The sequence below is a fragment of the Populus trichocarpa genome, chromosome 11, assembly GCF_000002775.5.
Source record: "Populus trichocarpa isolate Nisqually-1 chromosome 11, P.trichocarpa_v4.1, whole genome shotgun sequence".
Lineage (NCBI taxonomy): Eukaryota > Viridiplantae > Streptophyta > Magnoliopsida > Malpighiales > Salicaceae > Populus > Populus trichocarpa.
Genome location: NC_037295.2, coordinates 6,770,351 through 6,784,693, shown reverse-complemented (window position 1 = coordinate 6,784,693; position 14,343 = coordinate 6,770,351). Strand labels below are relative to the sequence as shown.

At 34.3% G+C, this 14,343-nt stretch overlaps 1 protein-coding gene across 2 annotated transcripts in view; it reads left to right on the top strand.

Moving 5' to 3' along the window:
• Positions 1-13,959, top strand: part of LOC127904019 (probable LRR receptor-like serine/threonine-protein kinase RFK1) — a 78,751-nt gene extending 64,792 nt beyond the window's left edge. The window contains exons 2-8 of one of the 2 annotated variants that reach the window (XM_052445439.1): positions 10,811-11,009; positions 11,498-11,641; positions 12,161-12,279; positions 12,388-12,598; positions 12,711-12,948; positions 13,038-13,191; positions 13,278-13,959. In XM_052445439.1, the coding sequence (XP_052301399.1) occupies positions 10,910-11,009; positions 11,498-11,641; positions 12,161-12,279; positions 12,388-12,598; positions 12,711-12,948; positions 13,038-13,191; positions 13,278-13,640 (1,329 nt within the window). In that variant the 5' untranslated portion in view covers positions 10,811-10,909 and the 3' untranslated portion in view covers positions 13,641-13,959. The remainder of the gene's footprint in view (positions 1-10,810; positions 11,010-11,497; positions 11,642-12,160; positions 12,280-12,387; positions 12,599-12,710; positions 12,949-13,037; positions 13,192-13,277) is intronic. The other variant, XM_052445440.1, reaches the window with a different exon arrangement.
• The last annotated feature ends 384 nt before the right edge of the window (positions 13,960-14,343 follow it).

The window sequence follows — 14,343 nt, the reverse complement described above, 5'->3', positions numbered from 1 at the left end:
TGCATGGACACCTAATACCGCCTCCAGTAAAATTTCTGGGAATATATGTTGTGAAATTAATAAAATCCTGAACCCCGTTACAATAATCCATCCTCCGTAATCCTTTGGGTGAATCTTAATACATCCATAAATGATCATCCATGACTTCTATCGAACCTCTATAAAATTATGATGACAACATGTATTAATTAACTATGTTAGGTAAATAAATTTGCAAAAATAATGGTTTACCTCGAGATTATCCAATAAACTAATTAAAACTTCTCGTAAATATTCATTATCAATTATCAACATCCATACAAATTTATACATATAAATTTACAGAAATTTAATAAAGTTTCAATAATTTACAAACAAATATAATTTTACAAAATCTAAAACAAACCATAACAAGTACAAAATTATACATTCATAATACAAGTTTGTTTGAGAAATAACAATAAAACATGTACATACACTAACAAAATACATATACTAAAAAAACAATAAAATTGACATTTAAATGTTAAAATTAAAAAAGATAGATTTACTTACAAAAAATGATAAAATCCACAATAAATCAGAACACGAATGTTGTGACCATAAAAGTTAAAGAAATATGACTTGTGTTGAGAAGAGGGAGATTTTTTTTTGGGGGGGTGGTTGTTTGCAGTTAGGGAGGGGAGAGTTGGGATGGGGAAGAAGAAGGAAAAATAGGGGAGGAGATAATCGACAAAGTGGTGATATATTAACTTTTGCCGATGGAATCACCAATGGACTACTTCTATCGAAGATTTCATCGGCAATTCTGATGGTGAATTGGTCACATCACTATACGGAGATCCCGGTTTGAATCCCTCGGTAATTTCATCGGTAAAATCGCCCGCAAAAACTTCCACGTCAGCGAACCGTCTTTTTTTTATAAAAAATCTATATATTCCGTCTGTAATTCCGTTGGTATATACCAACAACAGAATAATGTTGTCGGTATATACCGACCGAATTACAGACGGATACTATTCCGTCGGTAATTATCATCGCAATTTACCGGCAGAATTATTTCATTAGTAATTCTGTTGGTTTTAAGTGAATTTCTGGTAGTGGTTGTTGCCGGAATCGTAGAGCCAAGTAGGGGGTGCACATGAACCACCCATTTGTGATCTCATCTCCATTACCAATTGATGAAGTTCTTCAAAACCAGTAGGGAGACATTCATATTTATCATTAAGATGGGTCGTTCGATCCTGTACCCTTTGGTCTAACATCGCTGTGAACTCCAGAGTTTGACTGCTTGGAATTGATTGCGAGCATCCAATGACTGAAGCACTACAAGTCGTCCACAAGTTCTCGGTTGTAGTATTAGAGAGTCCATACACTCGATTTCTATCAGGTCCACCAAACGATTCTCCCTCCAACCACAAATCTAGATCGATATTCGGATGGGTCGAAGGCTCGTCCTCGTATCTCTCATTCAACTGGCTATTATATGTATCATTGAAAGAAAAAATAAATTGATTAAATTCAAGGACATAATAACTTAAGAACAAAATAACTAAAAACCAATGTACCACAAAGTGTTGAGCTCAGCTATAACTACTACAACCTTTTTTGGAGGTCATCACTCTGTACATGTGTTTCAACAAAAAACTCTATTGGGTTTGGCTTAAATACAAAAACCATAGCCTGCAATAAAAAATGTTGTCAATTCAATATATTTATAAATAAAACTAATAAAAAAACTGGATTTAGTAAAAAAAATCCTATTATTGAGTGAAATGCGTGGACGTCACGTGCTAAATATATTTTGCCCATACAGCCTCTCAGATGTACGACGGTCTGAAATCTTGCCAAACCATCACGTCATTTCAACCTAGAAGCTCTCTTTCATTCATATATTTTTGCATCTCGTACTAAAAATCACGCAACCTATATGATGTAAATTAATTATCTGTTAGTAAATGAAAAATAAAATTTTAATATTTGGAATAAAAACATTATCTTGAATTTGATCTTACCTAATTGCAGTGTAATTCTCCTAAACCTTCATCATAAAATTATTAGCAGCTCTCTCCCATTCAAATTTTCCCTTGAAGAACAAATTTATAAAAGAAAATTTCAGTCATTTCAATAAATGGTCGAAATTAACAATAAAAAATATTTAAGTTAATATTAACCTTGAACCTTGAAAATCATGTATCAACTTGAGGTTTCCATTCAAGATGATTGAAAACTTGTCTTTATTGAAATAATGGGATTTCCATCAATGATTTAAAGGCCGATGTTATTGTTCTCACAACCTCAATGTTTGTAAACCTGAAATTGCACTCATTAAATGATATTATTTTTTCAAAAATTATTAAACATGTCATTGTGAAAGTAAAACAAACTTACAAAGGTCATCCCTACACTGAGCCTCGTACTTGCAGGTAAATGAATCCCGCTGTGAAGGGACCCCCCTTGACATTACAGCATCACACTCAATGAGCCCACGTCGTGAGTCGATGTTTGTGCCTTGGGTGCCTGTTATTGGTCGGCACTTAATGATTCATAGTCATCAGCATCACTTTTAGAAGAACTAACAACAATTCCTTAAAAAAAAAAAACAAAATTAGCAGCATCTCTCCTATACGAGAGACTATCCAAAATTATTAAACCTATAAATACACATAATATATGCATGCCTCAAACCAGTTGAGTTTATTCAATTTCTTCTAACAATTTTGCATAATTCAATTTCATAGAAAATTTTCGTTTTCTATGTGATAATATTTTTAATCACAAGTTTACAATAAATTATTCTAAATTTACAAAAATTCAAAACAATAATTAAAATTAATCCTACACATTTAATTAAAACTAATCCTACACATTTAATTAAAATTGAACAACAAAAGTGAAAAAAAAACTAAAATTCAACAAAATAATCCAAAAATTATTACAATAACAACTAATATTAAACACAATTATTTCTAAGTGATAATATTTTTAATCCTAAATTTACAAAAAAATATTCTAAATGAAATAAATTCAAAATAACAATTAAAATTAAACTAACACATTTAATTGAAATTGAACAACAAAATTGAAAAACAAAACAACTAAAATTCAACAAAATAATGCAAATTTTTTTTTTGTTCGAGGGTGTTTAATTTTTCATTTAAGTTCAGGGAGGTTTATACAATTTTACTCTTTTCATTACTCCAGCATAACAAACAACTTTTTTTTTTTTTTAAAGATTCTATATAATGAGTTTTCAGCATTAAATATAAATTCATTAAGTTATCAAGAATAGTAATTCCGAAACACTGAGGACTTAACTATTTTTATTAAAAGATGTTTACTACATGATGTGGCACTTTGTGAATGGTGTTTTATAAACCATTAATTTTTTATTAAAATATTCACTATACCAAGATTATGTTGTAGAGTCTACACTAACGGAGATAGCATTGAAATTGATTTTTAATACAATTTGGGATTATTTGTTACTTCCAAAACATTAACAATTATTATTAAAATTGCATAATTATATTACTTCCAAAACATTAGCCCATATATGATTAGAGTTTAATAATATTTCTAACATGGAAATATTATTAGTAATCGAACATTAAATTTATTATAAAATTTATTTAAAATCCTTTATTCAAATCAAATATATCAAATAATATTAAAAATTGAATTATGTTACAAGTATTTACGAGTATTCAAATTTATTTATACATTATTCCTTTACTAATAAGAATATATAAATAATAGAATAGGGTTTTGAATGTTAAAATGTTTTATTAAGACAAATAAAGAGTTGGATTCTGTTGTATTTCTATTATGCTTATCATTAAAATTGCTTAATTGGTTGTTGAAATATTAAAACTATTTTGTCAACATATTTTAGAAGACATTTGTTTATGATAGAAAAAGTTGAAATGTTTAACTAGAGGTTGATTTACATAGAAAAATCAATAAATTAATTCGAATACGAGTCATAATACTTTTTATTAGAGGATTTGTTCTAGAAAACTTCTAACACAAGTATTGTTTTATGATAGGAAAAGTGTGATATTTTCGAATACATTTTATACAAACTACACATATAACCTACAAATAAATAAATTGTATTTTCTATTTTTTTAAAAACCATATTATATAGAAGAAAAAAATCAAGTTAGCATTAAAGATTGTGAATAAACTTACCATTCCACAAGTAAGATTAGTAGCTGCTACCTTTCTTAAGAAAAAAAACATATTTATCCTCAAATTAATTGAAATATAAATTATGAATTGATCAAACTATGTATCTACTCACATATAAACACATATTTGAGGTATTTGAAAATTCTTCAAATAATAAGAGAATTTTCGATGCTTCATCTTTACAAAATTTGTAAATTATTGATTAGATTTATTAAAAATTAAAATGTGAATAACATAGCAAAACAATTTAATATAAACCCTTTTATAAATAAAAAATATCAAATAAGACAGTAGATTTTTTTGTATGAATATTAAGGTCTAATATACCTAATATATTCTTGAGATACATTTAATGAATGTATTTGGTGTATTTTGAGTTGAATTGTTGCTTTAAAGTTTTAGGTACTAGAGAAATTATAAGAATCACAAATAATTCTTGTAAGCCATACTATTTATGGTAATAAATTAAGATCAATTTTTTTATTAATCAACAAGTAAAACAATTTATGCTAATATTAAATCTCATTTTGTTGGTCTATATGTAATTTTTTGCCAAGCATTCCTTTTGTTTTATGTGTTGTACATGTATGTTTGGCATGGATAAATTGATTTGCATGTACATGTACAAGAACCACTTTGTAAAATTTTAATGTAATTAGTTTTTGAAACACTTTGGACACCATTATCCTTCTCAAATTATCATGTAATATTGTTGAAAAACTAAGAAAAAACTAAAATGTTAAAAATAAAAATAAAAATTATTGCAGATGAAGTTAAAGAATGAAATTTATTAGTACTTAGTATTGTTAAATATTTCAATTATTTGAAAAGAGAGAAAACAACATGAAGTATGTGCCTCCCCAGGTACTTAACTATTCATTTCATTAACTGACTTGTGCTGCATTTCACTAGAAACTATTCGCATTGTGCATAGATGCACAAAAACTGTTCGCATTGCCCTAGTACAGTGCAAAAGTAAACGAACACAAATTCAATTGCTTTTTGTGACCAAAATCCTTTGTTTGATAGGATTTTTCTCTCCTTCAAAGATGTTCTATGGTTAATATCCTTCTGCCATGCTAATTTCCATGAAAGGAATACACTTTGGATAAATCTCTCATTCCAAGGAAAGTCAGGTCTTCCATAAAAACTTGCACTCTAAGATTACCACTGTTATGTCATCTTATGCTCACATTAGCTTGCAAACTACAGACCAACTAAAAGAAATGGTCAGAATCAATTCCCCAATCTTGTGCCCTTCTGAACTTTATGCAAACAGAGGTTTACCATTTACTTGAATAGGACTCATCAAAGCATCTCTCTCACTAGCGTACGCAAAAAGTTCAAAGCATCAGGCTTTAAAGATTCTTTACCACACCAGTATCATGCCTAATCAGTGTAAAATCCTCCCTTCATAGTTCCTCACTGAAGTGAATTATTGGTTGTATAACCTATTTAGCAACGGTGGTGCAGCTTAATATTTTGTAAATGACCAAAGCTTCTGGGGTTTCAGTAGCACTGGGGACTTTATGGATGATTATGATTGCCAAAATACTCGTTATACTGTATCTCTGCAATCATCAACCATCCCTGAATTATACCAAGCAGCTCTGTTAAGAATTATGTTGTTGTGTTTTGTGCAGGTGAAGGGATGCACAATCAAGAACAACAATGCTGAGTATTGAAGAACATGAACTACACACAAGGTGTTTGATAAAATGTCTCAGTGAGTATTTCTTAACTTCATGTCTTTAAATACATGAGAAAACTTAACAAACTTTCCTAGTTAACTGCCACTAACTCTGTAGTGGACAATGTGCTGCCACCAACTCTGTAGTGGACAATGTGCTGCCACTAACTCAGCAACAACTTCAGAAAAACAAGGGATTTACTTTGACCAAATCAAAACAGAAATGAAAAAAAAAGAAAACAGACAATACTTGATTGAATAACAATTAGACAAACTGAAACACTAGAGTTAAAATGTCAATTGTCTAACACTCCTCCTTGACATTTTGACGACAAATTCCAATCATTTATCTTAATGTCTCAAATCTCTCTTTAGGTAGTGGTTTGGTAAATATATCTGCAAGTTGTTCTTCGGAAGAACAATGAATCAGCATCACTTCATTAGATTGTTGAACTTCTCTAATAAAATGAAACTTGATTTTGATATGCTTTGTACGTCCATGAAAGACTGGATTCTTTGAAATTGATACTGCAGAACTGTTGTCACACATGATTTTAGTAGCTTCAATCTGTTCATGTCCCAAATCCTTTAACATTTTCCTCAACCAAATTGCTTGGTTGACAGCAGAGGCAGCAGCAATGTACTCTGCTTCTGCAGTGGACTGAGCTGTTGTCTCTTGCTTCTTTGAACTCCAGGTGAAGACACCTGAATTGAGTGAGAATAAATACCCTGAAGTGCTTCTTGAATCATCAACACAGCCTCCCCAGTCACTGTCAGTATAGCCTTTTAGTTCCACAGCTCCTTCTGATGATCTTGGACAGAAAATACCAAGATCAATGGTACCTTTAATGTATCTAAGTATCCTTTTTGCTGCAATAAAATGAGTCTCCTTTGGGGAATGCATGAACCTTGAAAGAATGCTCACAGCAAACAATATGTCAGGTCTGCTTGCTGTAAGATATTGAAGGCTGCCAATTAAGCCTCTATACAAACTTTCATCCACTTTTTCAGATTCATCATCCTTGCTAAGCTTGATACTTGTTGTCATAGGAGTCCCCACTGGTTTACAATCCTGCATTTTGAATCTTTTTAGGATGTCTGAAGCATACTTCTTTTGGCATGTAAAAATGCCATGGCTGGATTGCATCACTTCCATTCCAAGGAAGTAGTTCATCATTCCAAGGTCAGACATCTCAAACGAAGTAGTTCATCATTCCAAGGTCAGACATCTCAAACATCTTCTTCATTTCATCTTTGAACTCTTGGATCATTCCAAGTTCACTTCCTGTGATGAGCATATCATCTACGTAAATAGATACAATTAGAAAATGGTTACCACAGGATTTCACATACAAAGTTGCTTCATTTTGGCTTCTGCTGAACCCAAGTTGAAGCAGATGTGTGTCCATTCTGTCATACCAAGCTCGGGGAGCTTGTTTCAACCCATACAAGGCCTTCTTAAGTAGATACACATAATCTTCTTTATCTTTAACAACATACCCATCAGGTTGTTCTACAAAGATTTCTTCAGCAAGAAATCCATTCAAGAAGGCAGACTTGACATCAAGTTGGTGAATCTGCCAAGAGTTATGTGCTGCAAGTGTAATGAGAAGTCTAATAGTATCATACCTTGCTACTGGAGCAAAGGTCTCTAGGTACTCCACACCATATTGCTGAGCATAACCCTTTACCACCAATCTAGCCTTGTATTTGCATATTGACCCATCTGGATTGAGTTTTGTTTTAAAAACCCATCTTACACCTATCACCTTGCGATGCTTAGGCCTTTCAATCAGCTGCCATGTTGCATTTTTGTTGATCATTTCCATTTCTGCCTCCATTGCTCTCCTCCATGCTGGAAATTCTTGAGCTTCAGTATAGCTGGTTGGTTCTAGAATTGCCATGTTGCATCTTAGGTGAATATCTTCCAATGATCTTGTGCCTCTAACTGGAAAGTCATCTACTGATTCATCAGCTACCAGTTGAGGTTGAATGGTGAATGGTTGATCAGAAATCATATTTTTCTGATGTTCCCAATCCCATGTGATTGCTTCATCAACCTTCACATCTCTGCTGAGAATTACCTTCTCTGTTTGTAAGCAAAGGATTATGTATCCTTTGGTAGTTATTCCATAGCCCACAAGAACTCCCTTCTGAGCTTTGTTGTCAAGTTTGCTCCTCTTTGGCTCAGCCATATGATAATAGCATATGCTGCCAAATATTCGAAGATGATCTACAACAGGTTTGACACCATTCCAGCCTTCATATGGTGTCTTGTCCTCCAGTGCTTTGGTTGGAAGTCGGTTCAGCAAGTAAACAGAGGTATTGACTGCCTCTGCCCATAATTTGTTTGGCATTTTCTTTTCAAGTAAGAGACATCTAGCCATCTCCATTACTGTTCTGTTCTTCCTCTCACACACACCATTTTGTTGTGGTGTGTATGGTGTAGTGTACTGGTGCACAATGCCTCTGCTGTTGCAAAACTCAAGAAACTGATTTGAGGTATATTCAGTACCATTGTCAGATCTTAAGCACTTAATTAGCATGTCACTTTGATTCTCAACTAAAGCTTTGAATGTTTGAAAGATTGTAAATACTTCACTCTTAAATTTGATGAAATACACTCAACACATCCTAGTATAATCATCAATAAAGAGAATGAAATACTTGTTACCACATAATGAGGCTGTCTTCATAGGTCCACACACGTCAGTGTGGATGAGCTGAAGCTTTTGGCTGGCTCTCCATGCTTGCCCTTTAGGAAATGGTGGCCTAGATTGCTTGCCAAGTTGACATGTTTCACACAATTGAATCTCACCATTCAATGTAGGCAATGCTTCAACCATTTCCTTTTGTTTCAGAATTGACAAGCCCTTTTGATTGAAATGGCCAAATCTTTTATGCCAAAGATTTGAAATATCCTGAGTAGCACTCACATATGCATGATTAGATACTTTATCCCAGTCAACAACAAAGCTTCTGTTTTTCATCTTTACACAAAACACTTGTTCTCCAGAAGGATCAAAGATAGTGCATTTATGATCCTTAAACTGAAGAGAATAGTTTTTCTCCATCATTTGTCCAACACTCAACAAATTTTGACTGATTTCAGGTATGAATAACACATCAGGAATGATTTTGATACCTGAACTTGTTTGAACATTTACTGACCCTCTGCCTTTGACCTCCAGAAATTCTCCATTGCCAACCTTTACTCTGGATTTGTAAGATTCATCAAGGGTTTTGAACATTCCAGCATCATTGCACAAATGGTGTGTGCATCCACTGTCGATAAGCCAAGTATCAGCTGAATCATTTGTTGAGAAACAAGTGACAGCAAAGAATTGCTCCTCCTGTGTATCAACTTCATCCGCAAGGTGAGCTTGTTGAGGTTTTGGGTCTGAATTTTTAAACTTGCAGACCTTTGTGATGTGCCCTGATTGCTTGCAATTTCCACAAATTGCATCTGGCCTCCACCAGCAATATTTTTCTGAATGTGTGTTTCTTTTGCAGTGAGTGCAGGGAGGAAACTTCTTCTGTTTTGAACCTTCACTGGTGCTGCCCCCTTCATTTTTGCCTTTACTTCTCAGATTAAGCAACTTCTTTCCTTTTCCAGCTTGTTGTTTTTGCACATAAAAGGCTCCTTCAGTCAATCTGTCTTGCCTGATTGTTCTTCGTTGCTCCTGTGCTTGAAGAGCACTCATTAGTTCACCTAATGAGATTTTACTGAGGTCCTTTGATTCTTCCAGAGAGGAGATTTTGGATTCAAACCTCTCAGGAAGAGTCACGAGAACCTTCTCCACAATCCTGCTGTCAGGAAAGTCTTCTCCAAGTAATCTGATGTTGTTGATAATTAGTGAAATTCGATCAGAATACTTGGAGATTGTTTCATCTTCTTGCATGTTAAGTGCCTCAAAATCTCTCTTCAAATTCAGCACTTGCATTTGCCTTGTTCTGTCACTGCCTTGGTATTCTTCTTTTAGTTTGTTCCAAGCCTCTTTGGCTGAATTGCATGCCATAATTCTGTAGAAAATGCTTTCTGCCACAGAATTCTGGATGATTGATTTTGCCTTGGATTTCTTTGCCTTTTCCTCACTGCTGAACTTGATTTGAGCCATAGTGGGATTTGTTGGTAAGGGAGCTACTGGTTTGTCTTCGGAAACAATTTCCCAAAGATCATAAGCTTCAAGAAAAGCTTGCATCTTCACTGACCAAATGTGGTAGTTTTCGCCAGTGAATATAATGGGGGAGTTTAAAAGTAGGTTGTTGGATGTCATTTTTGAGATTTTGAAAAATGTGTTTTGGTCCTGTAAGATCTAAGAGGGCTCTGATACCACTGTTAAGAATTATGTTGTTGTGTTTTGTGCAGGTGAAGGGATGCACAATCAAGAACAACAATGCTGAGTATTGAAGAACACGAACTACACACAAGGTGTTTAATAAAATGTCTCAGTGAGTATTTCTTAACTTCATGTCTTTAAATACATGAGAAAACTTAACAAACTTTCCTAGTTAACTGCCACTAACTCTGTAGTGGACAATGTGCTGCCACCAACTCTGTAGTGGACAATGTGCTGCCACTAACTCAGCAACAACTTCAGAAAAACAAGGGATTTACTTTGACCAAATCAAAACAGAAATGAAAAAAAAAAAAAACAGACAATACTTGATTGAATAACAATTAGACAAACTGAAACACTAGAGTTAAAATGTCAATTGTCTAAAAAGCTTGCATATCCCCAATTTCTCTTACCTATTTCCATTATTGCTTACAAAATGGGAACTACACAGTAAACCTTCAATTTGCAGAGATACAGTTCACTAATGACCATACATATAACAGCTTAGGCAGGCGTATGTTTACCTATTTTTGACATTTTGTTTTACATTTACTCTTACCTTCACTTTGCAGAGATAATAGGACATAGCTGGACTAGTTTGTCATAGGAAAGATTGGTTTGGAAAGATTTCAATATTGAAGATGAGGTTGGCAGTGCTTAAAAGGCTTTAGTGAAACAAGTATTGAATGTCAATGTGACTAATAATATGTTGGAGATCAGATTCTATTTTGCCGGAAAAGGGACAACAAGGATTCCTGATAGGGGAGTTTATGGTCCCATCATATCAGCCATCTCTGTATTTTCTGGTAAGTACAATTATCAACAATGCATGTACATATGATTGTACCACTGTGCTAAAGAAGAAGATTTTAGGGCTGCATAACAAATTTTGATATGTTTCTTATATTTGACCTTCCCTTACTGGATAGCACTTGGTGTCTGTTTAAATTATGGGTTGAGATCCACAACAATATGCCTACCTTTCCTCTCCTCTCCTCTCTCCCGGTCACTTATCCTCTCCTCTCCTTCCCCTGTAAATGTAAATGTAGTGTAGGGTAACAGAGACTCAGGAAGGCGTGGATAGTATGAAACAACTATTTTATTTATAAGTTCTCCAATATTATGATAAAATAGTTCGGTACCTCAAGAGAGTATTATTCAGATTCTGGCATCTAAGTCCCATTTGGGTAAATTATTACCGAGAAACTCATGTAATTTAAGGAAGTGTCATATTTTAGTTTAAATATCCAATCTGTGTGTGTGATTGTGACTAATTTTTCTGTTTAATTGGCAGATTTGAAAGTTTGTTCTAGTGGGAAAAAGAAGGGAACTGTTTATGTGGTTGTTGGAGCTGTTGGAGCATCATGCCTGGTTGCCATTATACTGGTAATTCTTTGGTGGAAAGGCAACTTGCCAGGAAAATTGCGCAGGAAAAGAGGTAACGCCATATATATTACTTACCCATGTTTGTGTTAGTAGTCTAATAAAATTCCATGCTGCATCCATGTTTGCCAGATGTAGGAAAAATTGTATGTGGGTATAACTTACATAGCTGCCCAAACACTGCAGCCTCAAACAGCATCCTATGGATTTGGTTTTCTTTCTAGTATGAGATTATGAACTAGATGGAAACAACTTGAGATTTGTTTGCTAAAATTATGCATCAAGTTTCATCGGCTTATCTTTTATTCAGATACAAGTGGCTGCGATATTTCACCTCAAGATGATTACACACAATTATTAATTGTGTAAGTTTGATTGGCATCGTATCTAGTAAGGGTGCTTTCCTGAGGAGGAGGAAAGTTCAGGGTAGACATGCTTATGTTGGAGAATGAAAAATGCCTCTTTTCAATGCAGTTTCATGGTCTACTTTTCTCCAGAACTGATTTTGACTCGTAAATATATCAAAAGACTGATAATTCGTTGGCACTTTATGTCCTGTCTCCTACTTGAACAGATGTCAAAGGACTTGATTTTCCAAAGGGAACATTTTCTCTGAAGCAAATTAGAGCTGCCACTAATGACTTTGATGCTTCTAATAAGATTGGAGAAGGTGGTTTTGGTCCTGTATACAAGGTACTTTGCAAACGATCTCAACTATCCTGTTTGGAGTATCCTCTGCCCCCTCCTCTCTCTCTTTTATGTCACAACCATGTGAAATTCTTAACAGAGATCAGCGTGCAGGGTCAATTACCTGATGGCACTGTTATAGCAGTGAAGCAACTTTCATCAAAATCACGGCAAGGAAATCGTGAATTCTTAAATGAGATGGGCATGATTTCATGTTTGCAGCATCCGAATCTTGTCAAGCTGCATGGATGTTGCATTGAAAGTGATCAGTTATTATTGGTTTATGAGTACATGGAAAATAATAGTCTTGCCCGTGCTCTGTTTCGTAAGTGTTCATCAATATTAAATGAGAATGTTCACCTAAAATATTATAATGCATAGTATAATTGAAATGATCATATGGATAACACTGTGTTTTCTTATCGGATGATTTGTAGGTCATGAAAACAATCAGCTTAATCTGGATTGGCCTACAAGGCTTAAGATCTGTATTGGGATAGCTAGAGGTCTAGCTTTTCTCCATGAAGAATCAAGACTTAAGATCGTTCACAGAGACATCAAAGCTACAAATGTGCTACTTGATGGGAATCTGAATCCTAAAATATCTGATTTTGGATTGGCTAGGCTTGATGAAGAAGAGAAGAGCCACATCAGCACCCGAGTTGCTGGAACTATGTTAGTCACCACATGCTTTAATAAAAGCTGCGATTTTTGGTATTACTTTCCAATGTTAAACTACAAGTGTTCTTTATCTTGACATGCAGAGGATATATGGCACCAGAATATGCACTATGGGGTTACTTGACTGACAAAGCAGATGTTTACAGTTTTGGGGTTGTTGCTTTGGAAATTATTAGTGGGAAGAACAACAATAACTACATGCCAAGCAACAGCAGTTGTGTTTGTCTCTTAGATTGGGTAATCTTCTTCCTGTGCTTAATACGTTGCACTCATATTGTTGCTTGCAAGTCTTAGTGCTGAAGTTTTAAATTACTTCATTGCAGGCCTGCCATTTGCAACAAAGTGGGAGTTTTATAGAGCTTGTTGATGAGACGTTAGGATCTGAAGTTCACATAGAAGAAGCAGAAACTATGGTTAAAGTAGCTCTCTTGTGTACAAATGCGTCCCCTACAGTTAGACCTACAATGTCTGAGGTAGTGAGCATGCTTGAAGGACGAATGGCTGTTCCCAACACGCTTCCTGAACTGAGTTCATATACTGAAGATTTGATGTTCAAAGCCATGAGAGACCTCCGTCAGCATGAGCAAAGTCATAGATTCAGTGGGAGCCAAACACAAAAGTCAACCTCTATTCAAACTTTTAGCTCTTCATCTATATCTGAGAACAGCAGTTATGAGAATCCTTGACAATCCAAAGCTCTAATCATGTACCCCAGATCATTTGGGGTTCTCAAAGAGTCCTTAAACGATGCACTGGCTCTCTCACTGTTGTGATGTTGGGTTTCTGCTATTTATTTGAAATTTAACTCAGCGTGACTACATCATTCGGCTTAAGAATTTAGCGAGGAATTCTTCGGTACATGTTAAATATTAAGTTGTAGTTTTTTTTCCGAGTTCTGAGAGGGAGATGCTTAATTATTTTTTATATAAAACTGCAAATTTCAAATTTATCATACGGATCTGTATGTACACTGGAAATTTCAAATCTCATTGTTTTGTTGCTGTCTTCCTGGCTCATTTCCATCATTTTTAACAAATTAACCTGAAGCATATATTACTCATCGGCCCAGTTCAATCGGCCTCACCTTTCGGCTTATCGTTTCAGGACCTGTCAAAACCAAATGAATTTTGTTCGAACCATATTGATCAAAGATTTTAAAGTACCTATATACAAGACAAATGCAGTAAATCAGGAAGACAGAGAAATGACAAGCATTAAAAATCATGTACGAGATGATCAACATTGCACCTTCACACATTTGATTAAGTCTATGACGTAGATAGGAATAAAGTGGAAAGAGTGAGTAATGTCTACTCCGATCAACCTTTTATCTATTTTTTCTTCTTCTTATAAATTACGAGGAGAATAAATAGACTACAAGAGGCAATG